Raw genomic sequence first — 27926 nt, forward strand, 5'->3', positions numbered from 1 at the left:
CATGATGCAGCACCAGCTTCCAGGCTGAACACTCAGATGTCAAAGTTTCCCATCTGTTGAGGTCCATTCCTTAGGCCTCCAGATTTGTATCGCAGCTGTGGACTCCCTCTGGGGCAATTTCCCTGCACTAATTACCCATACAGGAGATCTTTTGGAATCCAACCATCAGCCATTCTTACAAGATGCCCAAGCCAAAGTAGAAGTCACTGTTTCAGTAATGTATACATGCTAATATAACATGGTATATGCCGTCAGCTTCTTATTAAGCCATATTCTCTTTGTAAGCTTAGAGAACATAGTAGCTGCTTTGCTAATCCATTTATCCAGCTCGACATTTAGGGAGAGAGTGTCAGAGATTGTTGAGCCAAGGTACACGAAATCATGAACAACCTCAAATTCTTGTGTAGAGATGGTAATAGAGGGAGGTGAGTCCATGCACTGGCTCATGACTTGAGTTTTCTTTAGGCTGATTGTTAATCCAAAGTCTTGTCAAGCCTTGCTAAAATGATTCATAAATTGTTGGAACTCTTCAGCAGAATGGGCAACAAGAGCTACATCATTGGTGAAGAGGAAGAACTGCATGCATTTCAGCTGGACTTTGGTATTTGCCCTGAATTTAGAAAGATTAATGAGCTTTCCATCTGATCTAGTCCAGACATCTTCTGTTGCAGCTCCAAAAGTGTGTTTCAGCATGACAGCAAAAAAGATCCCAAACAGAGTCGGCGCGAGGACACAGCCGTTTCACTCCGCTTCCGATGTCAAAGGGATCGTTGGACTTTGCTACAAGCAACTCGAACAATCTGCAAGTTGTACTCACTAGGACAGGCTTTGTGTGCTACTAGAGCTCTCCTCTTTTCCTCAATGTCTGCCATGAACTCCTACGAACGGGCTTCAAACCAGTCTGCCATCTTTTTGGTCTTCGTGCCAAATGTAGACAGGGTGGGGTTATAAACAACATTCTTGAAATGTTCCCATCGTTCGGGTGCATTAGCAACAGCTGGGCCTGGAAGAGTTTCCTCAAGCGCTTGGGCAAATTCCTCCACTTTTCTCTGATAGAGACTCTTGCTGATGTCAATACAGTGGTGCCTTGACTTACAAATGTCCCTACTTACGACCATTTCGAGTTATAATGAGCTCCATCCACAAAATTTTGCTTCTACTTGCGACCAGAGCGTCGACTTATGAACAGAAAAAGGCAGTGGAAAAAGGCGGGAAATTCAAATTGCTAACTGTAGGTGGTGACGAGGCTGCTTTTTTGTAGCTCTTTCACCCCAAGGGTGGGTTTTGCAGGGTGGGTTTGGGCTGGGGGGTTATGTTTCTGGGCTGTGATGGGTCTTCGGGGGATTGTTTGTTTTTTGGTTTCCCCCATTTCCGATGGGTCTTGTGGGGTCTGGTTGATTTTTTGGAGTGTTTTTCCCCATTTCTGATGGGTCTTGGGCAGTTTGTTTGTTTGTTTGTTACCCCCTCACATTTTTGATGGGTCTTGGGGGATTTGTTTACTTTTTGGAATGCTTTTTCCTATTTCCAATGGGTCTTGGGCAGTTTGTTTGTTGATTACCCCCAACACACATTTCTGACGGGTCTTGGGGCATTTGGGTTTTTTTTGTTCCCCCCCATTTCCAATGGATCCATCTTTGTTCTCTTTGCATTTCCGACATCCTCCCTTATTTTTGCCTTTCCGACTTGCTCCCTTTGTTTTCTTTGCATTTTCGATGGGTTTTCTCTCCCCCCCACCTTCGGCCAGAAGGGATTAATCACATTTCCAATTGGTCTTGCAGTGATGATTTTTTTTGGTGATTTTTTTCTTCAGCCGGAATGATTAATTGTATTCAATGCATTCCAATGGGAAATGGTGCTTTGACATGATTTTTTCAAATTACAACCATCTTCCAGAACCAATTAAGCTTGTAAGTTGAGGAACCACTGTAGGTGGTCTTCCTTCCTTTTCTGTGTGATCCAATCTCTTTATTTGCTGATAAATAAATCTCTTTATTAGAGCTGATGGTAGGCATCCTTCAATTCTTGAAACACTCTGGTAGCGTGCTGTGCATAGAGGTCTTGGAAGAATGTCTAGTGTGGCTTAGAAGGCCAATTCAAGAGTGAAAATCCCTTCCACACTAAGGACAAATACAATCTGTCCCCTGTCCAGCTCCCTAATTTTGCTGGTTTTGGGACTGCCTCTTTGCCTCGGCTTCTGGACAAGGGTCTCTTCAAATTGGGAGAGGCCATGATGCACCGCCTGCTTCCAGGCTGAATGCTCAGATGTCAAAGTTTCCCATCTGTTGAGGTCCATTCCTTAGGCCTCCAGATCCTGCTTGGAGATAACCTTGTATCGTAGCTGTCGGCTCCCTCTGGGGCAATTTCCATGCACTAATTCTCCATACAGGAGATCTTTTGGAATCCAACCATCAAGCATTCTCACAAGATGCCCAAGCCAAAGTAGAAGTCACTGTTTCAGTAATGTATGCATGCTAATATAACATGGTATATGCCGCCAGCTTCTTATCAAGTCATACTCTCTTTGTGAGTCTAGAGAACATGGTAGTTGCTTTGCCAATCCATTTATCCAGCTGGACATTTAGGGAAAGAGTGTCAGGAAGTCCAATTCAAGAGTGAAAAGAGGCCATGCTGCACTGCCTGTCTCCAGGCTGAGTTCTCATCTGTTGAGATCCATTCCTAAGGCCTTCAGATCCCGCTTCCAGATATCTTTCTATCGTAGCTGTGGTCTCCCCCTGGGGTGATTTCCCTGCACTAATTCTCCATACAGGGGATCTTTTGGAATCCGACTGTCAGTCATTCTCATAACATGCCCTAGCCAAAGTAGACGGCACTGTTTCAGTAATGTATACATGCTAAAACATCCAGCTCATTCTAGGACTTCTCTATTTGGAACTTTGTCCTGCCAGGTGATGCCAAAAATGCATTGGAGACAACACATATGGAACATGTTCAGCTTCCTCTTCTGCCATGCACAAGGGTAGGAGACCCTTAAAGCTGATGAGATTGGAGAAAATCCCGTTGTCCCCATGGAGGTGTTACTTCTCTGATGGGTGATATCTTCTGTCTCTGTCACTCCATGGGCTTCTTCCTCCTCTTCTCAGGAAAGGACAGCACACCTGTCATCGGGATGGGTACAGCCCGACGTTCTCCCTCACACAGACAGCCAGTGACAAGGTGTTTGAAGCTCATCTGGGTCTCTCATAGGAAGTCTTTTCACTGTTGCAATGATTCCAGGCAATTCCAAAATTTCTTAATTCTGTACAAGTTCATTCATTTAGATCATTTCTAGATTCCATACTTAAATATACTAAATCCAAAAAAATATGAAAGGCACTCTTACATGTGAGAAGAAAAAACTGTAGCTATAGATTTTTAATTCCAAAAGTCATACAATTATGCAAGAACTGCAGGCTTACTTTAAATACATCCCTGCACCTTGTAAAATGATGAAGGAATTTAAATTTTAGGTTATAGGCAAAATTTAAGACATGTTTGAATCAAAAATACATTAAAACACTGGAGTTCAAAATCAAGAAAGACAGAGAATACATCTTCAGAACACTTCAAAGTTCCTAAGAATTCAATGATAAAAAGCAAAAACCCTTATATAGTCTTGATGGCTTTTACGACTGGGATCTGATAGTTGTTTTAGGTTTTTCGGGCTGTTTGGCTGTGTTCAGAAAGTTTTTCTTCCTAATATTTTGCCAGTCTCTGTGCTGGCATCTTCAGAGGACAGGAGTAAGAACTCCATCTGTGTTGTGGTGCATACCTGAGTACAGTGGTGCCTCGCTTAACGAGCGCACCGTATAACGATTAAATCGCATAGCGATCCGTTTTTTCGGATCGCTAATGCGATCGCACAACGTTGTTCCCATAGGGAAAAATTCGCTTTGCGAAAACCGGTAAGCGTTTCGCTTACCGATCTTCGCAAAACGACCCCCGCCGATCAGCTGTTCGGCGGCCAAAATGGCCGCCGGAAGCCAGGAAATGGCCTAAAATGGCCGCCCGCAGCGTTTTCGCGCCCTCGTTAAGCGAGGCAAGGGCGCGAAAATGGCTGCCGGCCATTACGAAGCTTCGTTAAACGGTGAGTATTTGGCCCATTTGGAACGCATTAAACCATGTTTAATGCGTTCTAATGGGCTTTTCTGTACCGTTTAACGATGCTTCAGCATAGCCAAGGTTAATCCGGAACGGATTAACCTCGCTATGCGAGGCACCACTGTATTTGTAGCTATGGCATCAGCTTTTTGTCCTTTTCAGGAGACTGGGTGATTATGGTGATCAAGATCTTTTTTAGTGGGTCTCTTAGACAGAGATGATCTGTCACTGGGATTCATGGGTGACATTAGCTAGTCCTTTGTTTGCAGTGATCACCGGTCCTTGTGGTTGGTAGACCATGTTGACCTTTAGAAGATGTAGTTTTCAGTGCTTGGAGCCATGCTTTATTGAGTTTTAAACTTTCTTCTTTTTTCGAAGCTCTGCGGGTGTTTGTGGATTTTAGTGGCTTCTCTGTGTAGTCTAACATAATGATTGCTGCCGTTGTCAAGTACTTCTGTGTTTTGACCTTCTATTGGGACACAAGGTCTACAGGAAACCCACCCACACAGATTAGTATTTATACAGAAACCCCAAACAGCACAACACTGATCCCACAACAAAAAAGAGGCATCAAAACACTGGTAATCGATGGAAATCGGAACTGTGAAGTTCAAATTCTCAGCACCGAACTAAACCATCTGAAGTGGGCTCTACAGGCAAATGCCCATTCTAAGAAATCTCAAGAGCCATCAAACCGAGAAAACAACATTGAAGAAAAACAGCCACCCACAAATAAAGTATTCTTGCCATACATCAAAGGGGTCACGGACTACATGGGTAAACTTTTGAAAAAACACAAACCAAAAAAATCGGTAGTAGCTGAAAATGCCATGAAACAAGCTAGACATGAAATCCTATTTCAAATCACAGAAGTACTGGTCAGCACCATTGTGGCATTCAACCTTGTGGCACCTGCGTGTTTTGCCCTCACAAAGGCTCACATTGCATTTTCCTCTCACTGCCACCAGTGGATTACCTAAATTCACAATACATATGACGTTTGTGAGAACGCTTCTCTTGTGAATGCAAACAGAAATTATTTATTAAAACAAAGCAGATTTAATAACAGTTCAGATAAACATCGTACACAAGCAAATCATTAACAGTTCTCTCAGTACATAGTTTTCTCTTACAATATCATTACCACTTTCTCTACCTATTTTCTTAACCAGCTTTCTATCTCTGTATCTGCTCCCTCTCTCTTAGAGTAACCAGTCCCTTATCTCTATCTGAATCTCATCCCAATCTCTATCTTGATCTGACTCCTCCTTCTCCTGCCAAACCTTCATATAGCTGCTGACTCTGCGTCTCCAGCCCTCATAGGCTCATGCAAATTAGCTCATGACTATGAATGGCATGAGTGACATGGGGCGATCATCACAACCACCAATCATGATGTTAGTTTGTGTGAGATTTCTCCCATTATTGATATCCCTTTGTTCTGCATCAGTCAGCAAAAACAATCTTTCCCAAAGCTTGGGTTTCCCAGCTTCTGAGAAGCTCAGATGCTGAGGATCAAAGGATTTGGTCACCTCTGACCCAGTGCAGGGCCCGAAGAGACCAGAGCTTGAAAAACCCAAAGTCCGAACAAAATTTCCACAAATCTTTTTCTCCTTTTACACTCCTTTTGTAAAATCTTTCATTGTACAATATATCCGTATTCTCATAACACAAGGTTCCACACCTATTTACTGAACAAGGCTATTTGTTTAATAAAAGCTTCCCACATTTGATGCAGACATGATTTATTTGATATGAACAAATATAACTGCTCCTACTGAAACTTTTTACATTCCACACATTTCTATGGTTTCTCCCCAGTGATGTGACCTTTGATGTGATCTAAGGCAGGGGTCAGGGAAATTCTTTACCTTTTACCCCCCCAAATCTGTATACCCCGACATTACCACCTTGATTTGAAAGGGTGGAAATCATACATTAAGGGAGGGAGGAAGGTGCCAACAGCGGAGCGGGGCCAGGAAAGAGTGAAACCCTGCCCCCTCCCAGCACTGCCCCTCCGCTCTCGCTGTCCACAGCTGAGACCCCCCACCACGCTCGTCCAGGACTTGTGGCTGCCGCCCAGGCAGCCAGTCTGGAGCTGCCACACTGCTGGGAAACCACATCCTTGGAAAGGGGAGGCGGGTGCCACAGGTCTGGCAGGTCCACTGGCCATGAGCTCAGGTGAGGCATGGTAGGGAGGGGGCCTCCTCGCCAGCGCACCAGACGGGTGGGTGTGGGCAGGAAGGAGAGCCCCGGCCAAGGCTCCGTCGGGGAAAGAGTCCAGCTGGCCTGGTGAACTGTCCTCCCCCCACTTTGGAGGCGAGGAGGGGAGGCAGGTGACCCGTGCAGTTCCTCACTGGGGCTTGTTCTCCCTGCAATAGAATCCCCGCCTGCACACAGCATCACCAGAAATAAAATACCTGGGGGTAATGAAGACAGTCATGCTGCCTCATTACCCCCAGGATTTTCATTTTTACCCAACTTAGGGCAATTTACCCCTGCTCCCTGACCACTGATCTAAGGTTACCACACTTGACTAAAGCTTTGTCTGTAGAAACAAAGTGTCTACAGAAAAACACTGGCTCTACAGCTTGGAAACAGTGATGTAGTCGGACACAACAGGATACAATTGTCAAGGGAACCTTTACCTTTACCTTTAAGGTTATTGCTCTCACTGAAGCCATTTGCACATTTCATGCATTTATGTGGTTACTCTCCAGTGTGAATTCTTTGATGTAACCTGTTTACTATTCTCACTGAAGCTTTTTCCACATTCCACGCATTTAAGTGATTTCTCTCCAGTGTGAGTTATTTGATGTATCTTAAGATGACCATTCTTAGTGAAGCTCTTTCCACATTCCATGCATTTATGTGGTTTCTCTCCAGTGTGAATTCTTTCATGTGACCTAAGTTCACCACTTGAAATAAAGCTCTTTCCACATTCCATGCATTTGTGTGGTTTCTCCCCAGTGTGAATTCTTTGATGTAACCTAAGATTACTACTCTGAGTGAAGCTTTTTCCACATTCCACACATTTATGTGGTTTCTCTCCATTGTGAATTCTTTCATGTAACCTGAGGGTAGAACTCAGACTGAAGCTCTTTCCACATTCCATGCATTTATGTGGTTTCTCCCCAGTGTGAATTCTTTCATGTAACCTGAGGGCAGAACTCAGACTGAAGCCTTTTCCACATGCTATGCATTTATATGGCTTCACCCCAGTATGAGTTATTCGGTGTAACCAGAGATTACTGCCCTTACTGAAGCTTTTTCCACATTCCATATATTTATGTGGTTTCTCCCCAGTGTGAGTTCTTTCATGTGACATAAGATTACCACTGTGACTAAAGCTCTTTCCACATTCCATGCATTTATGCAGTTACTCCCCCATGTGAGTCCTTTGATGTGACCTAAGGTTACCAATCCGACTAAAGCTCTTTCCACATTCCATGCATTTATATGGCTTCTCCCCAGTGTGAGTCCTTTGATGTAACCTGAGGTTACTACTGTTATTGAAGCTTTTTCCACATTCTATGCATTTATGTGGTTTCTCTCCAGTGTGAATTCTTTGATGAAACCGGAGGGTAGAACTCAGACTAAAGTTTTTTCCACATTCCATGCATTTATGTGGTTTCTCTCCAGTGTGAATTCTTTCATGTAACCTGAGGTTACTACTGTTACTGAAGCTTTTTCCACATTCCATGCATTTATGTGGTTTCTCTCCAGTGTGAGTTCTTTCATGTGACCTGAGGTTACTACTCTTACTGAAGCTTTTTCCACATTCCATGCATTTATATGGTTTCTCCCCAGTGTGAGTTCTTTGATGTAACCTAAGTTCACCACTTGAAATAAAGCTCTTTCCACATTCCATGCATTTATATGGCTTCTCCCCAGTGTGAGTCCTTTGATGTAACCTAAGTACACCACTTCTACTAAAGCTCTTTCCACATTCCATGCATTTATGTGGTTTCTCCCCAGTGTGAGTTCTTTCATGTGATCTGAGGTGACTACTCTTACTGAAGCTTTTTCCACATTCCATGCATTTATATGGTTTCTCCCCAGTGTGAATTCTTTCATGTGATCTAAGTTCACCACTTGAAATAAAGCTTTTCCCACATTCCATGCATTTATGTGGTTTCTCTCCAGTGTGAGTTCTTTGATGTAATTTAAGATGATTATTCTGACTGAAGCTCTTTCCACATTCTATGCATTTATATGGCTTCTCCCCAGTGTGAGTTCTTTGATGTAACCTAAGGACACCCCTCCTACTAAAGCTCTTACCACATTCCAGGCATTCATGTGGTTTCTCCAAAATGTGAATTCTTTGATGTGACCTAAGGTGACCACTCTGACTGAAGCTCTTTCCACATTCCATACTTGGATACAGTTCCTCTCCTACATGAGTTATTTGATGTCTACTGAGGTAACATGTTTTTATGTGGTTTCTCTCTTCCATGGGTTCTTTCATTTGACATCCATTCCTACCGACTTGATTTTTCAATTCTGTTTTCTTGCTTGAATTTGGGTTTCTGCCCAGGATGCCCCGGGTACTTCTGGGAAATTCCTCTTCTTCTCTTCAATATCTGGTAGATTAGAAAAAGAAGTGAAGGAACCATATCAGAAATCTGCAGGGGTAGGGAAAGACCCATTCGGGTTCCATCTGATTCCCAGAGGAGGAAGGAAAGAGAGTCCATGTGCTTGTAATCTCGAGATTATACTACTGCATTGCACTCTACATGGGGCTGCCTTTGAGATTGATGCAGAAGCTTCAAATGGTGCAAAATGCAGCGGCCATACTTCTCACTTGGGTGAGAAAACATCAGCATATTTCCCTTATTCTGGCTGTCTTGCTGTTCGTTTCCGCATTGATTTTCAAGTGTTAATGAAAGCCCTAAACAGTTTAGGACCTCTATGTCTAGCGGAACACCTCCTCCCACCTAGATCTTCTCGAATCCCTCGTTCTAGCTAGGAAATGCAGCTGAGGGGCCTAACGCTCAGGGAGGCCCAGACAGAAAGAACAAGAAAACGGGCCTCCTCAGCAGAGGCCCCTTGACTCTGGAACAATCTACCCCCAGAGATCTGTTCTGGCTCCCTCGCTGGGTATTTTTAAGAGCAAACTTAAGACCTGGCTCTTTAGGCAGGCTTTCCCTTCTGTCATCGCCCAATTATTTTCCCCATCTTGAACTATGTTATTACTGTTATTTTTTATTTTATTATGTTTTAATTTTATCTATTATTGTTAGCCACCCAGAGTAGACTTCAGCCTAGATGGGTGAAGTATAAATTTTATAAATAAATAAATAAATATTTGATAGAGGTAGATTTGCAGACCTTTATACATTAGGGTAGAACTCTATTCTGAAAACTCTATTTTTATGTGATTTCATTCTCCCATTAAATGCCTTTTAAATGAACATGTGGGAGGGGGAATTACAGATCACTTAGCAATAATACAAGGGGGTCATGACTCAAAAAAAGATTGGCAAACACTGTTCTACATGCATCTTAAGGAGAGAACAGCATTATCAGCATTAATTATAATCAGATAAGGACAAAATGAACTGGAATAAACCGGAGATGATCTTTAACTAGAATAAGGAGGAAAAATACTATTACTATATATATGAGAATAAGTAGGAATAAATGTTAATAAAAATTAAAAGATTATAAAAAGCAAATTTTTGAGAAGTCAAAATTATAAATTAAAAATAAATCAAATGATTATAGGAAGATCAGCTATCACACTTCGGTAGAATTTTTTCATCTAAAATGAATGTACCGAAGATCAGTTTTTTAATTCTTTTTTAAAATCCTCATTCTTTTATTATTCCCATTGATTCTATTTAAGTTTCTAGAAAATTAGAAGGGAATTTCTCAAAGTTGATTAAAGAGGATACAAATATTTGAAATAAAGGTTTGATTACCAAAAATGAATACCAAGCGGGTCGGGGGAGGACAGTATTAGAAAGGAAGAGTAAAAGTGGATGAATCTGATGCAGCAACCAAGTGCAGGGAAAGAAGACACAGTGAGTTCAGCAGTTCTAAATGCCACATATTACAGAATTACCTTAGTTTATGAAATCAATGCGTCCTCCAAGATGTTATTGTGTAAGAAAGTCCTTCTCTGGCGGGGGGGACGCCTGTAGTGAAGGCGGGAAAAAGACACGGAGGCTCATTCTTGTCTTCATTAACAATGGTTTTATTACAAACAGTCCCCAACTCACAAGGATCAAACGGATCCTGTAACAAGTGTTCCGGTAACAAGTTATACTTCTTCGGGTGAACAACTGGTTCTGTCACTAAATTCCCTAATAGGGAGCCGGCCCAAACTTCTCCCGGTCTGTCATCTGACGTAAGGGAGCGCTCCTCACGGCACACACCGTGCCGCAGCATGGATGACGGGCCCAATCGCCCTCCAAAGGCTTCTTCTGAAACTCCGGCCCAGGGCAAATCACCTGCCTCCCACCTCCAGGATAATTCAGAGGGAAGACCGAGACTTTCCATTCTATAGGCTCTATCACTCTACCTCTAATCCCGGCGGGTACAGGGTCTGGTAGCAATCCTCCTCCTGTGATCTTATTAGGGAATCCTGGTGTCGCAGTGGTTGACAGACCTTGGATGAGCATGGGTTCAGTCTGCACCGCTCTATGTTTAGGTCTTTCCGGGTTTATGTCTGTGCATATTCTAAAATTCCGCACGCTTTCTCTCTCCTTTATCTCTTCCCACATAATCAAATCTAACTCCTCCCCTCCTTCTTCTACAAAACACACCTCCTCCGCCCTCTCATTCACCACTTCTGTCTGATCTAACTCAATTAACACTCCTTCCACACATCTTCCTTCCTCAATATCTTCATTCTTAGCAGAGGACAACGCACTCCCTTGAGCTCCTTCACATATTGTCATGCGAAAAATACGTAAAGCGGATTGCCATAGCTATGGTGGCAGTGCTACAAACCTCCAGTAAAAAGGAAACCAAAGACATGAGGAAATGTAGCCGAGTGGTCCTGGAAGCCAAATTTTGGTTGTTAGGGAGGAAGCTCAATGCCAGGACCTCAAAGGGAGTGTTCTCAGAAGTGCTACCTGTTCTATGGGCAGGTCCCGGTACGGCAGGAGGAGCTCAGAGATCTCAACACGTGGACGGGACGGTGGTGTCAAGGGGAGGGGTTTAGATTCATTTGGCACTTGTTAATGTTTTGGGACAAGACGGGCTTGTACAAGCGAGACAGTCTTCACTTGAATGAACACGGAACTGAACTGCTAGCGCATAACATTAAAAAGGTGGCAGAGCAGATTATAAACTGAATCTGGGGAAAAAGCCAACAGGAACCAAGCGGTGTCCAATCGGACTCTTCATCCCTGTGGAATGAGGGTGGAGAGGGTACAGAACTACAAAGTGGTGACAGTGTAGGAATTAGGACTTCGAATGTGATGGGATGGGATTGTGGATCCAATGGAAGGAGAAGCAAACAAGCAGCCCCTCTTGGGGGACCCCATACGCAGGTGCTTTTATGCAAGTGCCCAAAGGGTCTAAGCAAATATGGGAAAGCTGGAACATTTGGAGAGTAGATATAAGATTGATGTAGTGGCCATGCCCTTCATGGATTTCTGATTTGTCATGCCGAAGGGGCTTGAGTAATTCAGAGAAGCTATGGGCTATGCCATGTAGGGACACCCAAGATGGACAGGTCATAGTGGAGAGTTCTGACTAAGCACGATCCACCTGGAGCAGGAAATGGCTAGCCACTCCAGTATCTTTGCCAAGAAAACCCCATGAAGAGAAACAAAAAGCTAAAAGAGATGACGCTGGAAGATGAACCTCTCAGGTCGGAAGATGTCCAACATGCTACTGAGGAAGACTAGAGGACAAGTACAAGTAGCTCCAGAGCTAATGAAGTGATTGGGCCAAAGCCAAAAGGATGCTCAGCTGTAGACATGACTGGAAGTGAAAGGAAAGTCCTATGCTGCAAAGAAAGTACTGCATAGTAATCTGGAATGTAAGATCTATGAACCTTGGTAAGCTGGATGTGGTGAAACAGGAGATGGCAAGAATAAACATTGACATCCTGGGTGTCAGTGAACTAAAATGGACGAAAATGGGTGAATTCAATTCGGATTATTATCATATCTACTATTGTGGGCAAGAATCCCGTAGAAGAAATGGAGTATCCCTCATATTCATCAAAAGAGAGGGAAAAGTGTTGATGCTCACGTATAAAGCCCTAAACCGTTTAGGGCCTCGATACTTGGCGGAACGCCTACTCCCACCAAGATCTACCCATGTCACTCGCGCGAGCCAGGAGGTGAGGCTGAGGAGCCTAACGCCGAGGGAGGCCCGGAAGGAAAAGACAAGAAATCGGGCCTTCTCAGCGGTGGCTCCTCGCCTCTGGAACAACTTACCTCCTGTGATTCGTGGGTCTCCCTCGCTGGGTATCTTCAAGAAGCAATTAAAGACATGGTTGTTTCGGCAGGCCTTTCCATCATACACCTCTTTTCTTTCTTTTGTCTGACTTATGTATCACGTGATTTAACGTAGTGTTTTTATCTCTTAGAATTGTTTATTTACATTGTCTTGTATTACTTTGATGGTTGTTAGCTGCCTAGAGTGGTCCTTCTGGACCAGATAGGCGGGGTATAAATCAAATAAATAAATAAACAAATAATAAAAGCTCTAGTGGGATACAATTTCAAAAATGATAGATTGATTTCAATACAAATCCAAGGGTGACCTTTCAACATCACAGTCACCCAAGTTTATGCACGAACTACCTATGCTGAAAAGGCTGAAACTGACCAGTTACAACACCTTCTAAAACTGACACCAAAGAAACATGTTCTTGTCATTATAGGGGATTGGAATGCTAAAGTATGGAGTCAAGAGATAAAAGGAAAAACAGAAGATGAGCAGTCGTAAGATCAAATCCAGGCTACGGAGTGAGTTCCCATCGCTTGTCCCAGGTCCTGCCAACCTAACAGTTCGAAAGCATGTAAATGCGAGTAGATAAATAAGTATTACCTTGGTGGGAAGGTAAGGGTGTTCCATGTCTACCGTATTTGCTGGCGTACAAGATAACTTTTTGGCCCTGAAAAACATGCCTCCAAGTGGGGAGGTCATCTTGTACATGTCCAGCAAACTCTCCCTCTCTCCCAGCGAAGTCACTTAACTGGTAGTAAGACCGAGTAGAGCCCCGCTCCTAGCCTGGGAACAGCTGACTGTCGGAACAGCAGAGAGGCGGCAGCCATTTTGAGATGCGACCACATGGCTGCTGACTCTCAAAATGACTGCCGCCTCTACAAAATGGCTGCCGCCTCTCTGCTGTTCCTTCTTCCAGCAAACCCTGGCACTCTCCGAAAAGGAACCAAAAGGGGCAAAAGGGACTCTCCCCATGATGCAGCCAAAGCAGAATCACGCATGCAGAAGAGGGGGTAGTCTTATACAGCAAGTATATAACAAACTCTAGATTCTGAGTGGGAATGTTGGGGGTGGTCTTATACGCCCAGTCGCCTTATACAATGGCAAATACGGTAGTTGCACTGGCCATGTGTGACCACGATAACTGTCTATGGACAAATGCTGGCTCTACAGTTTGGAGACAGGGAGGAGCACCATGCCCTAGAGTTGAACACAACTGGACTAAATGTCAAGGGGAACCTTTACCTTTTTATGGAAAACTCAACAGTGGCCAGAGGATAGGAAAAGATCAGTCTACATCCCAATCCCAAAGAAGGGGAGTGCCAAAGAATGCTCCAACTACTGTACAATTGCACTCATTTCACATGCTAGCAAGGTTATGCTCAAAATCCTACAAGGTAGGCTTCAGCAGTACGTGGACTGAGAACTCCCAGAAGTACTCCTTTGGGAGAGCGGAAGATCTTCTGCCTACCACAATCTCACTGGGTGAGAGACAGTAAGAACTGTGGCTGGGCTGTTGCCAACTACCATCCGGAGTTTGGTTCTATCTCCCTCCATTTTTGCAGGACTAGGCCCTGCTACTCCTGATTGCCTCACCCCTCCCAACATCAGCCACCTGACTTAGGGGGAGTGAAGGCTTTTAAGTGTGGAAGGCTGTGGGGGGGAATATTGAGTGTCGGTGAGTGAGAGTGAGTTGTTTCTCCCGCTCCCTGGCTGGCTGGTCGCTGTGTTGGATCTCCAGGGGACGGGACTTTTTCTAAGACTGCTTCGCTCACTCTCCCTTTATTGGACCATCTGCAAAGACGCTCTGCCCCCGCACAAGGGGCGGGAAGGGCCAGTGACTGAAACAACTTGGCTCACCTCCACGAGTAATACTCTTAATCCTCCTTCAACATCATCTTTAACACCAATATTCAAAATAACATTGAAACAGACATTGTTGAATGGACAAGTTTGCGTGGAGGAGGAGGGAGGATCAGGATTGTATGTGGGACTTTAGTATGTGATTTCTCAATAATTTATTTTAATGTTACACAGGGGGTTCATAATTTTGGGATTTTTATTTTTTTGTAATTTTCCTGTTTTATTGCATATACAGTGGTGCCCTGCATAGCGAGGTTAATCCGTTCCGGATTAACCATCGCTATGGGGAAACATCGCTAAACGGAACGGAAAACGCCATAGAAACGCATTAAACTTAGTTTAATGTGTTCCTATGGCTCCTAAACTCACTGTTGAGCGAAGTTTCTCCATAGCACCACCATTTTCAGACCCTCAGTAAGCGAGGCAGGGTGCGAAAACACTTGCAGTGGCCATTTTGGGTGTTCCGACTGCCATTTTGGAACCGCCGATCAGCTGTTCCCCCGACATCGCAATGCGAAGATCGGTAAGCAAAACGCTTACCGATCATCGCAATGCTATGTTTTGCTATTCAAAACATCGGTATGCGATCGCATTAGCAACCCAAAAAAATGGGTCGCTATGCGGATTCGTCGTTAAACGGTGTGCTCGTTAAGCGAGGCACCACTGTATTTGATTTATGTACCTGCTTTGTATCTAAGTTTGTTTGGTTCATTAATTTAGCTTAATTGGTTTCTATTTTTCTTTTTCTTTCTCTTGGATATGGAGTGGAAGGCCTGTTCACCCAGCAGGGGGTCTTTTAACATCCCTGTGAACACAGGTAGAGGGAGATATGGCGTTGGCACAGTCCCTACTCGTGTCAGTAGAATGATGGACAGATGTTTGAAAGCTGTTCATTGTTCTGAGACTGTGACCAACCCCCAATATCGAGGTAGCGAGTTCAGCCAGCCCTCCACTCTAAATCTGGTACTGTTGAATGCCAGGTCTGTAGCCAACAAACCCCAGATGATTCACGACCTTATCCTGGAGGAGGATGCAGACCTCGCATGCATAACCGAGATGTGGATTAGTGGGGAGGGGAGGTTACTAGGCACTCCTCGGTGGTAAAGCCAGGTCTAGAGGCACTCCACGTGTCGATAGGGGCTAGGGATGGTATTGGGATTTTGCTGGATTACAGTGCTCCCCGTGACGCAGCCACTTCCCTACCGGAGCTGGCCAACTTTGTCTCTGCGGCATTGTTGGGATCCCTGAGGCTTTTGGTCTTGGGTGATTTCAACGTGCATGCGGGGGCAGAGACCACAGGGCCAGCTCTTGAGTTCTTGGAAACCATGGCTTCCTTGAACATGTCCCAACATGTCATCGGCTCCACCCAGGTGGGTGGCCATACGTTAGACCTGGTTTTTTCCACCAATGTGTGGTCTGGTGGTGACTGACCTCGTGTCAGTCCCCTTGTCATGGTCAGATCACCACCTAATAAAATGCAACCTCTCAGTGGCACTCCCCCCTCGCAGGGAGCAAGGACCTATTTCTATGGTCCGACCTCGAAGGCTACTGGATCATGTTGGATTCCAGGAGGCCATGAGAGGTGTTCCGTCTGACCTGACTGGTGCTCCTGTCGAGGCTCTGGTTGACAGCTGGTCCATCGCTGCCACTAGGGCTATAGACACGATCGCACCTAAACGCCCTCTCCGGCTCAGAGCTCGGCCTGCGCCCTGGTTTAACCAGGAGCTCCGAGCGATGAAGCGACATAGGAGAAGGCTAAAGCGTAGGTGGAGGAAGAACCCGACGGATTACAATTGGATAGCTGTCAGGGTCGCAACTAACCTTTACCTGACTAAGGTAAAGGCTGCATGTAGATCATTCTTCGCTAACCGGATAAGCGAAGCATCCAACCAACAGGCGGAGTTACGGAACTGGTTCAGGTGATAGGCCTCCCCCTAGCTTTTCCACTGACCAGTTTGCAGCCTTTTTAAAATCTAAAGTGGAGGCCATCCACCGGGAGCTCTCTCCGTTTTTAAAAACAGTGAGTCGAGCAGAGATGTCCAGCGCTCCGTCTTGCCCGGTGACTTTTGATTCTTTTCAGCCTGTAACACCTGATTCTGTCTCCAGGGTGCTTGACCGCTGCCGAGCCACCACCTCCTCCTTGGACTCTTGCCTGGCCTGGCTAATCAAAGCAGCCAGGCCGATAACAACAGAATGGGCCACAGTAATAATAAATGAGTCTTTCCTTGAGGGTAGATTTCCATCCGCCCTGAAGGAGACACTCATTAGGCCCATAAGAAAGAAACCTAGTTTGGCAACAGACGAAATTGGCAATTATAGGCCCGTCGCCAATGTTTCTTTCATGAGCAAAGTGGTCGAGAGGGTGGTGGCCGATCAGCTTCAATCGCTCCTGGATGAAACATGCCCTGGATCCATTTCAGTCGGGCTTCAGGCCATGCCACAGTACTGAGACAGCATTGGTCGCCCTGTACGATGACCTGTTGAGGGAGGCTGACAGGGGCAAAATATCCCTGCTGGTCCTCCTCGATATCTCGGTGGCCTTTGATACCGTCGACCATGGTATCCTCCTGGGGAGACTCTCCGAGTTGGGAATTGGTGGCTCGGCAATTGCCTGGCTCCGTTCCTTCTTGGGGGACCGTCCCCAGAGAGTTCAGCTTGGGGAGAGCGTCTTGGCCCCGTGGAGTCTCAATTGTGGGGTTCCACAGGGGTCGATTATCTCCCCAACGCTGTATAACATCTATATGAGGCCGCTGGGCGGGGTCATTAGGAGATGTAGGGCTTTGTGTCATCAATATGCTGATGACACCCAGCTCTATATCTCCTTTTCACCAACTGCAGGTGATGCTGTCCTTTCCCTTCAGCGCTGCCTGGGGGCCATACTGCAATGGATGCAGGAGAATGGGCTGAGGCTCTACCCGGATAAGACGGACGTTCTCAGGGTGGGTGCCTCCGTGGTAGGTGGCTTGGGTGGCTCTGTCACTTTGGGGGGCCACCTTGGCTGCGAAGAGTGGGGTCCACAGCCTGGGCATATATTTGGATCCAACGCTCACCATGGAAACTCAGGTGGCATTGGTAGTCCATACCGCATTTTTCCATCTTTGGCGGATTGCCCGGCTGCGACCCTTTCTCGACATGGGGGCGCTCACTACCTTAGTGCATGTGTTTGTAATCTTAAGATTAGATCACTGTAACACGCTCTACGTGGGGCTGCCTTTGAGGCTGACACGGAAACTTCAGGTGGTGCAGAATGCGGCGGCCAGGCTCCTTACAGGAGTGAGAAAATATCAACACATCTCTCCAACGCTGGCCGCATTGCATTGGCTGCCCATCCGTTTCTGTGTCAACTTCAAAGTTTTAATGCTGACTTATAAGGCCCTAAACGGTTTAGGACCTTGATATTTGGCAGAACGTCTCCTCCCACCAAGGTCTACCCGGATCACCCGCGCAAGTCAGGAGGTGAGGCTGAGGAGTCTGATGCCAAGTGAGGCTCCCCACCTCTGGAACAACCTCCCTACAGTTATTCGCGCGGCCCCCACACTGGGCACCTTTAAAAGCCAATTAAAAACATGGCTGTTTATTCAGGCCTTCCCTCCAGCCAATTCTTGATTTATCTTACTTTTCCTTTTTATTTTTACTGCTGTTCTTGTTTGATTATTATGTATTTGTCTATGTTTTATTATTTGATTTGGAAGCCACCTAGAGTGGTCCGGTGGGCCAGATAGACGGGGTATGAATTAAATAAATAAATAAATAAATAAATAAATAAATAAATAAATAAATAAATCATGGTAATAGTGATAGTGATAGTGATAGTGATAATAATGATAATGATAATGATGATGATGATGATGATAATAATAATGCCAATAATAATAATAATGCCAATAATAATAATAATAATGCTAATAATAATGCTAATGCTAATGCTAATGCTAATGCTAATGCTAATGCTAATGCTAATGCTAATGCTAATAATAATAATAATAATAATAATAATAATAATAATAATAATAATAATAATAATAATAATACAAGCTGGATTCCGAAGGGGCAGAGGAATTAGAGACCTAATTGCTAACATGGGATGGATTATGGAGAAAGCCAGAGAGTTCCAGAAAAACATCTGCTTCATTGACTATGCAAAAACCTTTCATTGTGTGGACAACAGCAAACTATGGCAAGTTCTTAAAGAAATGGGAGTGTCTGACCACCTTATCTACCTCCTGAGAAATCTATATGTGGGACAGGAAGCAGCAGTTAAAATGGGATATGAAATAAGGAGGGTGCAAAAAGTGGTCTGAAGCTCAACTTCAAAAAAACTAAGATCATGGCCACTTGACCCATCACCTCCTGGTAATTAGAAGGAGAAGACATGGAGGCAGTGACAGGTTTTACTTTCTTGGGCTCCATGATCACTGCAGATGGTGACAGCAGCCATGAAATTAAAAGACGCCTGCTTCTTGGAAGGAATGTGATGAAAAACCTCAACAGCATCTTAAAAAGCAGAGACATCACCTTGTGGACAAAGGTTTGCATAGTTAAAGCTATGGTTTTTCCATTTGCGATGTATGGAAGACAGAGCTAGACCATAAAGAAGGCTGACCGCCGAAGAATTGATGCTTCTGAATTGTGGTGCTGGAGGAGACTCTTGAGAGTCCCCTGGACTACAAGGAAATCAAACCTATCCGTTCTGATGGAAATCAACCTTAAGTGCTCACTGGAAGGACAGATCCTGAAGTTAAGGCTCCAATACATTGGCCCTCTCATTAGAAGAGAAGATTACCTGGAAAAGACCCTGATGCTGGGAAAGTGCGAAGGCAAGAGGGAGAACGGGACGACAGAGGATGAGATGGATGGACAGTGTCACTGAAGCAACCAACATAAATTTGACCAAACTCTGGGAGGCAGTGGAAGACAGGAGGGCCCTTCATTCCCGGGGTTGTACAAGAGGGATGGGCTTCGCTTGGATAAACACAGAACTGAACTGCTGGCACATAACATTAAAAAGGTGGCAGAACAGCTTTTAAACAGAATCCTGGAGGAAAGCCGAGAGCAGCCGAACGGCATTCATTTTCGAACTCCTCATCCCTATGGAATGAAGGTGGAGAGAGTAGAAAACAACAAAGTAATGGCAGTGTAGTAATTAGGACTGGGAGCGTAATGGGATGGGATTGTTGGTCTAATGGAAGGAGAATCAAACAAGCAGCTCTTCTTGGGGGAACCCATACGCAGGTGCTTTTAGGCAAATGCCCAAATCATCTGAGCAAAGATGGGAGAGCTGGAACATTTGGAGAGTAGATATAAGATTGATATAGCGGCCATAATGGAAACCTGGTGGGATTTGGAGAATCAGAGGGATGCCGCAATCCCAGACTATAAACTCTACAGGAGGGATAGGGAGGGGCATGTTGGAGGTGGGGTGGCCATCTAGGTCAAAGAAGGGGTAGAATCCAGCATAATGGAGATGGACAGCAAGTCGGCCTCCGTCATAGAATCACTGTAGGTTAAACTGCAAGGCCCAAGGAGCAATGTGATAGTGTGTCTGTGTGTGTGTGTGTGGGGAGCTATCATCTTCCAGATCAAAAACTTGAGGGGGACCTTGAAATACCGAGAGAAATCAGGGAGGTGTCAAAAAAAGAGACAGAATTGTACCTATTGAAACTCTAATTATGTTCACATTGACTGAGTCAATGCATGCTTCTTGACATGCTAAATGACTGTGCCTTGGAGCAATTTCTCATGGAAGCCACCACAGGAGAGTTGACCCTGGATCTATTATTGTACGGTACAGTGGTGCCCCGCAGGACGATGATAATCTGTTCCATAGAAATCGCTATTTAGCGAAATAATTGTCTTGCGAAAACCATTTCCCCACTGGAATGCATTGAAACCCGTTTAATGCATTCCAATGGGGAAAATAGTCGTCATCTTGCAAAGATCGCCCATAGGGCAGCCATTTTGCAAGGTGCCGATCAGCTGTTAAAATGGCTGTCCTGCGAAGCATCGGTCCCGAAAACACCCGTTTTGCAAAGCGTTGATCAGTGTAAAAATTGTCGTCTTGCAAGAAACGGTTTGTGAGGCACCGACCCAAACATTGTCCAGCGAAAATCGCCCATTGGAACCACTGTTTTGCAAATCGCTATAGCAATCGGAAAACCTCATCGTCATGCGGATTCGTCGTTTTACGAGGTCATCGTCTAGCGAGATACCATTGTACTCAGGACCTGGTTAGGGACGGGAATGTCACTGAGTTGCTAGGGAATAGTGACCATGCTGCCATCTCTTTTGCCATGCCTGTTGGGAAGAGAGTGTCAAGCTAATCTGACACAAAACCCCTTGACTTCCCTCAGACAAGGAATCTAGTTAGAAAGAAGTTGAAAGGGAAAGTAAAAAAGAAAGTAAAATCTCTCCAGAGGGTATGGAGTCTGTTGGAAGTGAAGTTGGAAGGGGCCTACAAGGCCATCAATTCCAACCCCCTGCTCAATGCAGGAATACAGTCGAAGCATATCTACCAGGTGATAATCTAAGTTTTTCTTAAATGCCTCTAGTGTTGGAGCACTCCAAAATAGTCAAAACATAAAACCCAGCAGAGTGCCAGATACGGAAGGCTCTGCATCTCGGCCCTGCTTGGTAATCTAAACATACACTTTCTTCTAGACAGTGTGGGGCATCCTACAGGAAAATCATCAAGGGGAGGTGGGCACACCCCAAATATCTATCAAGGACCAAATAGTTTGTTTTCCACATGGTGTAGGCATCCTTCAGTCTTGAGAAACTATGGTAACATGCTCTGAATGGAGGACTTGGAACAGCATCTAGTACGGCTGAGAAGGCCGATTCGAGAGTGGCAATCCCTTCCACACTGAAGACAAATACAATCTGTCCTGTGTCCAGCTCCCTGATTTAGCTGGTTTCAGGACTGCCTCTTTGCCTCAGCCTGCTGGACAAGGGTCTCTTCAACATGGGAGAGGCCTGATGCACCGCCTGCCTCTAGACTGAACGCTCAGATGTCAAGGTTTCCCATCTGTTGAGGTCCATTCCTAAGGCCTTCAGATCCTACTTGCAGATCTCCTTGTATCGCAGCTGTGGTCTCCCTCTGGGGTGATTTCCCTGCACTAATTCTCCATACAGGAGATCTTTTGGATTCCGACCATCAGCTATTCTTACGACATGCCTGAGCCAATGTAGACATCGCTATGCTACGTCAACCTGGGAGAGGCTGATGATATGAGAAAGAAAAGGAAGGGCAAGAAAGCAAAGTGGCTGTCCAATGAAGCCTTAGAAACAGCAGAGAGGAGAAGGGAAACAAAATGCAAGGGAGATAGGGAAAGTTACAGAAAATTGAATGCAGACTTCCAAAGAATAGCAAGGAGAGACAAGAGGGCCTTCTTAAATGAACAATGCAAAGAAATAGAGGAAAGAACAGAAAAGGAAAAACCAGAGATCTGTTCAGGAAAATTGGAGATATTAGAGGAACATTTTGCGCAAAGATGGACATGATAAAGGACAAAAATGGAAGGGACCTAACAGAAGCAGAAGACGTCAAGAAGAGGTGGCAAGAATACACAGAGGAATTATATCAGAAAGATTTGGATATCCCTGACAACCCAGACAATGTAGTTGCTGACCCTGAGCCAGACATCCTGGAGAGTGAAGTCAAGTGGGCCTTAGAAAGCCTGGCTAACAACAAGGCCAGTGGAGGTGATGGCATTCCAGTCGAACTATTTAAAATCTTGAAAGATGATGTCGTTAAGGTGCTACATTCAATATGCCAGCAAGTTTGGAAAACTCAACAGTGGCCAGAGGATTGGAAAAGATCAGTCTACATCCCAATCCCAAAGAAAGGCAGTGCCAAAGAATGTGCCAACTACCGTACAATTGCACTTATTTCACACGCTAGCAAGGTTATGCTCAAAATCCTCCAAGGTAGGCTTTAGCAGTATGTGGACCGAGAACTCCCAGAAGTACAAGCTGGATTACGAAGAGACAGAGGAACTCGAGACCAAATTGCTAACTTGCGCTGGATTATGGAGAAAGCCAGAGAGTTCCAGAAAAATATCTACTTCTGCTTCATTGACTATGCAAAAGCCTTTGACTGTGTGGCCACAGCAAACTATGGTAAGTTCTTAAAGAAATGGGAGTGCCTGACCACCTTATCTATCTCATGAGAAACCTATATGTGAGACAGGAAGCAACACTTAGAACTGGCTATGGAACAACTGATTGGTTCAAAATTGGGAAAGGAATACGACAAGGCTGTATATTGTCCCCCAGCTTATTTAACCTATATGCAGAATACATCATGTGGAAGGCTGGACTGGAGGAATCCCAAGGTGGAATTAAGATTGCCGGAAGAATTATCAACAACCTCCGATATGGAGATGATACCACTCTGACGGCAGAAAGTGAGGAGGAATTAAAGAATCTTGCAATGAGGGTGAAAGAGGAGAGTGCAAAAAACGGTCTGAAACTCAACATCAAAAAAAGTAAGATCATGGCCACTGGTCCCATCACCTCCTGGGAAATAGAAGGGGAAGACATGGAGGCAGTGACAGATTTTATTTTCCCGGGTTCCATGATCACTGCAGATGGTGACAGCAGCCACGAAATTAAAAAACGCCTGCTTCTTGGGAGGAAAGCGATGACAAATCTTGACAGCATTTTAAAAAGCAGACACATTACCTTGCCAACAAAAGTCTGAATAGTCAAAGCTATGGTTTTTCCTGTTGTGATGTATGGAAGTGAGAGCTGGACCATAAAGAAAGCAGACCGCCGAAGAATTGATGCCTTTGAATTGTGATGCTGGAGGAGGCTCTTGAGAATCCCCTGGACTGCAAGGAGAACAAACCTATCAATTCTAAAGGAAATCAACCCTGAGTGCTCACTGGAAGGACAGATCCTGAAGCTGAGGCTCCAGTACTTTGGCCATCTCATGAGAAGAAGAGTCCTTGGAAAAAACCTTGATGTTGGGAAAGTGTGACGGCAAGAGGAGAAGGGGACAACCGAGGATGAGATGGGTGGACAGTGTCACTGAAGCAACCAACATGAATGTAACACAACTCCGGGAGGCAGTGGAAGATAGGAGGGCCTGGCATGCTCTGGTCCATGGGGTCACGACGAGTCGGACACGACTAAACGACTAAACAAACGAACAGAACAGAACCCTGGGGCAACCCACTTACCTGTTTCCAGAATGAAAGGGAGCCATTGGTGATCACCCTTTGGGTTCGGTGAGCCAACCAATTACAAATCCACCTAACAGTAGCATTGCTGGTCCCACATTCTACTAGCGTCTTTGCAAGAATATCGTGAGGAACCTTGTTGAAGGCCTTACTGTAATCAAAATACGCTATGTACAATGTTCCCTTCATCCACCTGGCTTGTAACTCTATCCAAAAAAGAGATCAAATTAGTCTGGCATGACTTCTTTTTGAGAAACCCCTGTTGACTTCTAGTAACGACAGCATTGCTTTCTGAGTAATTACAAACTGTCTGCTTAATGATGTTCTCTAGAATCTTTCAGGAATTTATGTCAGACTGATGGCACGATAATTCTTTGGGTCTCCCCGTTTTTGAAGATGGGAAAAACTTTGCCCTCTTCCCATCTGTGGGGACTTCCCGTTCTCCAAGAATTCTCAAAGATTATTGCCAATGGTGCTGATATTACTTCTGCCAGTTCTTTTAATATCCTTGGATGGAATTCGTCTGGCCCAGGAAACTTAAATGCATCCAAGGTAGCCAGGTAATCCTGTACTACTTCTCTACCTATTCTGTGCTGCATTTCCCACACTGCATTTCACCTGCTCTTCCTCCCTCAGGTTGAGCACCCAACTGGGTGCCCCTGATGTCTGTGATTAGCGTGGTTCTCAACACTCGCTGGCTGTCCTTCTGGGCCCAACGCCTTCAGTGTTGAACCAGATGGCGCCCGTGGTCTGATCCACTCACTTCCCTCTTAGACGAATTGCACAGCTGCGTCCCTGCCTGGATGCAATTGTCACTCCCCGGATTGGTCCATGCACAGGTAGTCCTAAGCCTTCCTGGAGCAGATGGCCTCACATTCAAAAGGGAAAGATGCAGTAGTAATGGGAGATTTCATCTATCCTGATATTTGTCGGCTCTTAGACTCTGCCAAGAACACAAGGTCCTGGGAAGAGGGCAAAGTTTTTCCCATCTTCAAAAACGGGGAGACCCAAAGAATTATCGTGCCATCAGTCTGACATAAATTCCTGAAAGTGGGAACAAGAAGGCAGGCTTGAAGGAGAAATCCCACACACCCCAAATCAGGATGACCAAAGTTTGCCTTTTATCAATAGGACCTGCCCTTGGTGAGCATGGGGATGGGATAAGCAGAACTGGGATATTTAAAAAAACAAAATTAAATAAGATGCAAAGAAAACCACACCAGAAAACACCACCACTCTGCACATGTTCAAAGAAGAAGTATGGTGTCGTGGATGGAGTACCAGACTGGAAACCAGGAGATCTGGATTCAAATCCCTGCTGGGCTGGGGAAACTGAGAGGAGAGAGTGTTGTGTGTCAAGGCTACTTAAGCCACCTCTTGAAATCTCGCTTACCTTGCAAATGTTGGAGGGATCTGGGATTTGGTTTTTTGCTTTTGGTCCCCAAAACAGCAAAGACAACTCAGCTCGGTCTCACCCCTTCCTAGGAGAAAATAAAATTAGAAAAGATCAGCCTGGAGGCTTCATGGATAAAGCAAATCAAAAATCTTTCCTTGCCAGATGTGCCTTCGTTATCTTGCTGTTGAACAGGGTCACATTCCCATCTCTCTCTCCTCTTCAGGCAGCAGAACAAGAGGAACAGAAAGGCAGCCAACAAAGAAACCACAGGAAGGAAGGAAGGAAGGAAGGAAGGAAAGGAAGGAGCATCTCATGCTGGGCTCCAAGATAAAAGCTCCCCCGGCCCAGTGAGGTGGGAGCAACAGAGTATGTATGTGCAAAAGAGCAAGAGGGCAGACGTTCCCCCTCTGAGGGAAGGTGCAGGCAGGACCCTCTCCCTCCCAAACCCCATTTCTCCTGCCCATCCCAGCTCCTCCACCTCCCACCTGGGACTTTGACCCTTTAAAATAGGGAGGGGGTTTTCCTACGTCATTAGGGGGAGGAGGGGGGCAGAGAGATGGAAGGCAAGTTACTTTCTCTCCCGTTCCTTTGTTTCCATCCACCGGATGCTCCTCGCAGGATTCAAGGGAAGGCAGGGTGTGTGTAGGGGGACACACATATGCAGGCACAAACGCACTCGATGGAGCCCTAGGGCCTTGCAGGGGCGTTGGTGTCCCTGCCTCTGGGAGTGGGATCTGGACCCCAGAGATCCTCTCTCCCCTTTGAGTTCCCCTCCCCCTCCCTCCGGAGGAGACCTTGCAAGAAGGTCGAGCTGCGCAAACCACAACCGGCAAAGCCAGGAGAAGCAGCCCCACCTCCCCCAAAACTGGCCATCTCACCCCCCCAATGCAAATCTCACGACCCACCCTCACATACACACCCCGATCTCATCCCCACCTCCAGCGCCCACCTCCGTCCAGGTCCCGATCCGGGAGGCGCCCCCAAGAGCCCCGCTTCTCTCCTCCACGCGCCTTTCTTGGGCCGAAGGCAAGAGGCAGGCGCAGCGATCCCCGCTTCCGGTTCCCGTTGGAAGCATGTGAAGGGGAGGAGCTCTTCCTTCGCCTTCGTAACTCTATGTTCCATTCCCTTCCCCCTCCTGCAGGAACGGTGTGTGTGTGTGGGGGGGGAAGGGTAGAAACAAGGTGGGGGTGGGGGTTTGAAGGGTAGGAAGGCTGGAAAATAAAATGGCCGAGTGGGGAGCTTCTCCGGGCTGCCCAAGTTCTCCGTCAGACGGGCAGAGCCTTTCCTGCGTCTGAGTTCAACAGTGTTCAGAGCAGGGAGTTCAGGCTCTCAGATTGACCCAGATTGTGCATCTCTCCTTCTGGTCTCATCTTCCCAAATCGATGGGGATCTGGACCGTGACAGGGCGCATGACCCGGGCGGGGGCTCGAACTGGTCTTGCAATGAGGGACCTGGTCTGGTCACAAAAGGAGCGTTTGTGAGGAAGCGACAATAGGCTTTTGTGGAAGGAAGGAAACGAGCTGGCTTTGCCATGATTAAAGAAAGGGTTGGTATCTTTAGCACAGGGTTTCCAGTTGACTAGGCATCCCCACAATTGTGGATTTGTATTTGCTGCAGCCTGTTTCATGAAACTATGAAACTGGGTCTAGGGAAACATGGCCGAAAGGGTCTGTTGCCCAAGGGGTTTAGGGTGATCGTCCAGGAGAAAGATTTGGGGTAGCCTCAGGCAGTGGTGGTGAAGTCACCTCCTCCATGCAAGTCTCCCCTTCCTCCACACGCTCCCTGTCAGGGATGCTGTAGCAGCAGCTTCTTCCTGCCAATAAGAACGGGGCTGGACTAGATGACCTTTGGATTCCCTGGTTGTTGTGGGTTTTTCGGGCTTCTTGGCCGTGTTCTGAAGGTGGTTCTTCCTAACGTTTTGCCAGTCTCTGTGGCCGGCATCTTCAGAGGACTGCAAACTGTTTGCTGTCCTCTGAAGATGCCGGCCACAGAGACTGGCGAAACGTTAGGAAGAACCACCTTCAGAACACAGCCAAGAAGCCCGAAAAACCCACAACAACCATTAGATCCCGCCCGTGAAAGCCTTCGAGAATACTTTGGATTCCCTGTTTATATATTTCATGCATCTCTATACTGCTGACTTCGTGCTTAGCACCACTCTGTTTTACCGCTGCATGATATATATTACGATCATCCAAACACACAATGTGAAACACCTCAAATTGTTTTTCCATTATTTTCAATTCTATCTCCCAATTCTGTCTCCCAAAGTAGCTCACATTGTTTCTAATACTGCTTTGGGACATGCAGTTCTTTCTAAGACATCAAAGGAATGACATCAAAATAATAAAATTGCAATAGACCTTTTATATAAAATGTAAATTATTAGCAGCTCACAACAGGTCAATCACTGGGGAAGCTGGTGGGGGGCAGAGTGTTTTTTTTTTCAGAGTAATGAATGAGCTCTGTCCTGCTTGGTTGCTGATTATGCTGATCACATGACCCATTCATGTTTCCTTTATCCCAAGATGCTTCATTTCTCCTACCCTCACAGAAGATCAGGTTGGCTGTTTTCCTCTTCTCTTTAATCCCCAACTTTATTTATCCCCTTTCTCCTCCTCCGACAGAATCATAATCTCTCTTCTCTAACATTTATACTTCCTCCCACAACCTTTTCCAGACCTCCTGATGTATACGTGGGTATAAACTTAAAGATTTTTTGGAGACAAGGGTTCTCCACAATGTCTTTCCATGCATGCATTTCTTGCTTGTCTTGCATGTAGCCATTGGTTCAGGTCATTTGAAAAACATCCACCCACATTATAGCATTGAATTTGTTGATGAATTTCTCAGGAGAGCACAGAACATCTAGACTTCAGGGACTCCAGCCCTCATTTCACTGAAAACCTAGCACTGGTGGGTCTCATGCTAGAATTACCACAGAGTCTTCCTCGAAACTTAGTGTCAGTTCAGTG

At 45.5% G+C, this 27926-nt stretch overlaps 2 protein-coding genes across 2 annotated transcripts in view; both read right to left on the reverse strand.

The window, feature by feature from the left end:
- Positions 1 to 27926, reverse strand: part of LOC140703803 (uncharacterized) — a 276588-nt gene that overhangs the window by 229508 nt on the left and 19154 nt on the right. The window lies entirely within an intron of this gene.
- On the reverse strand, positions 5111 to 26300 carry LOC110070980 (uncharacterized). Its single transcript, XM_078387734.1, is given in 4 exon segments — positions 5111 to 8681; positions 10166 to 10238; positions 24949 to 25036; positions 25901 to 26300. A coding segment is annotated over 1 exon segment (1767 nt). The 5' UTR covers positions 8567 to 8681; positions 10166 to 10238; positions 24949 to 25036; positions 25901 to 26300; the 3' UTR covers positions 5111 to 6799.

This window comes from Pogona vitticeps, chromosome 2 (assembly GCF_051106095.1).
Source record: "Pogona vitticeps strain Pit_001003342236 chromosome 2, PviZW2.1, whole genome shotgun sequence".
Lineage (NCBI taxonomy): Eukaryota > Metazoa > Chordata > Lepidosauria > Squamata > Agamidae > Pogona > Pogona vitticeps.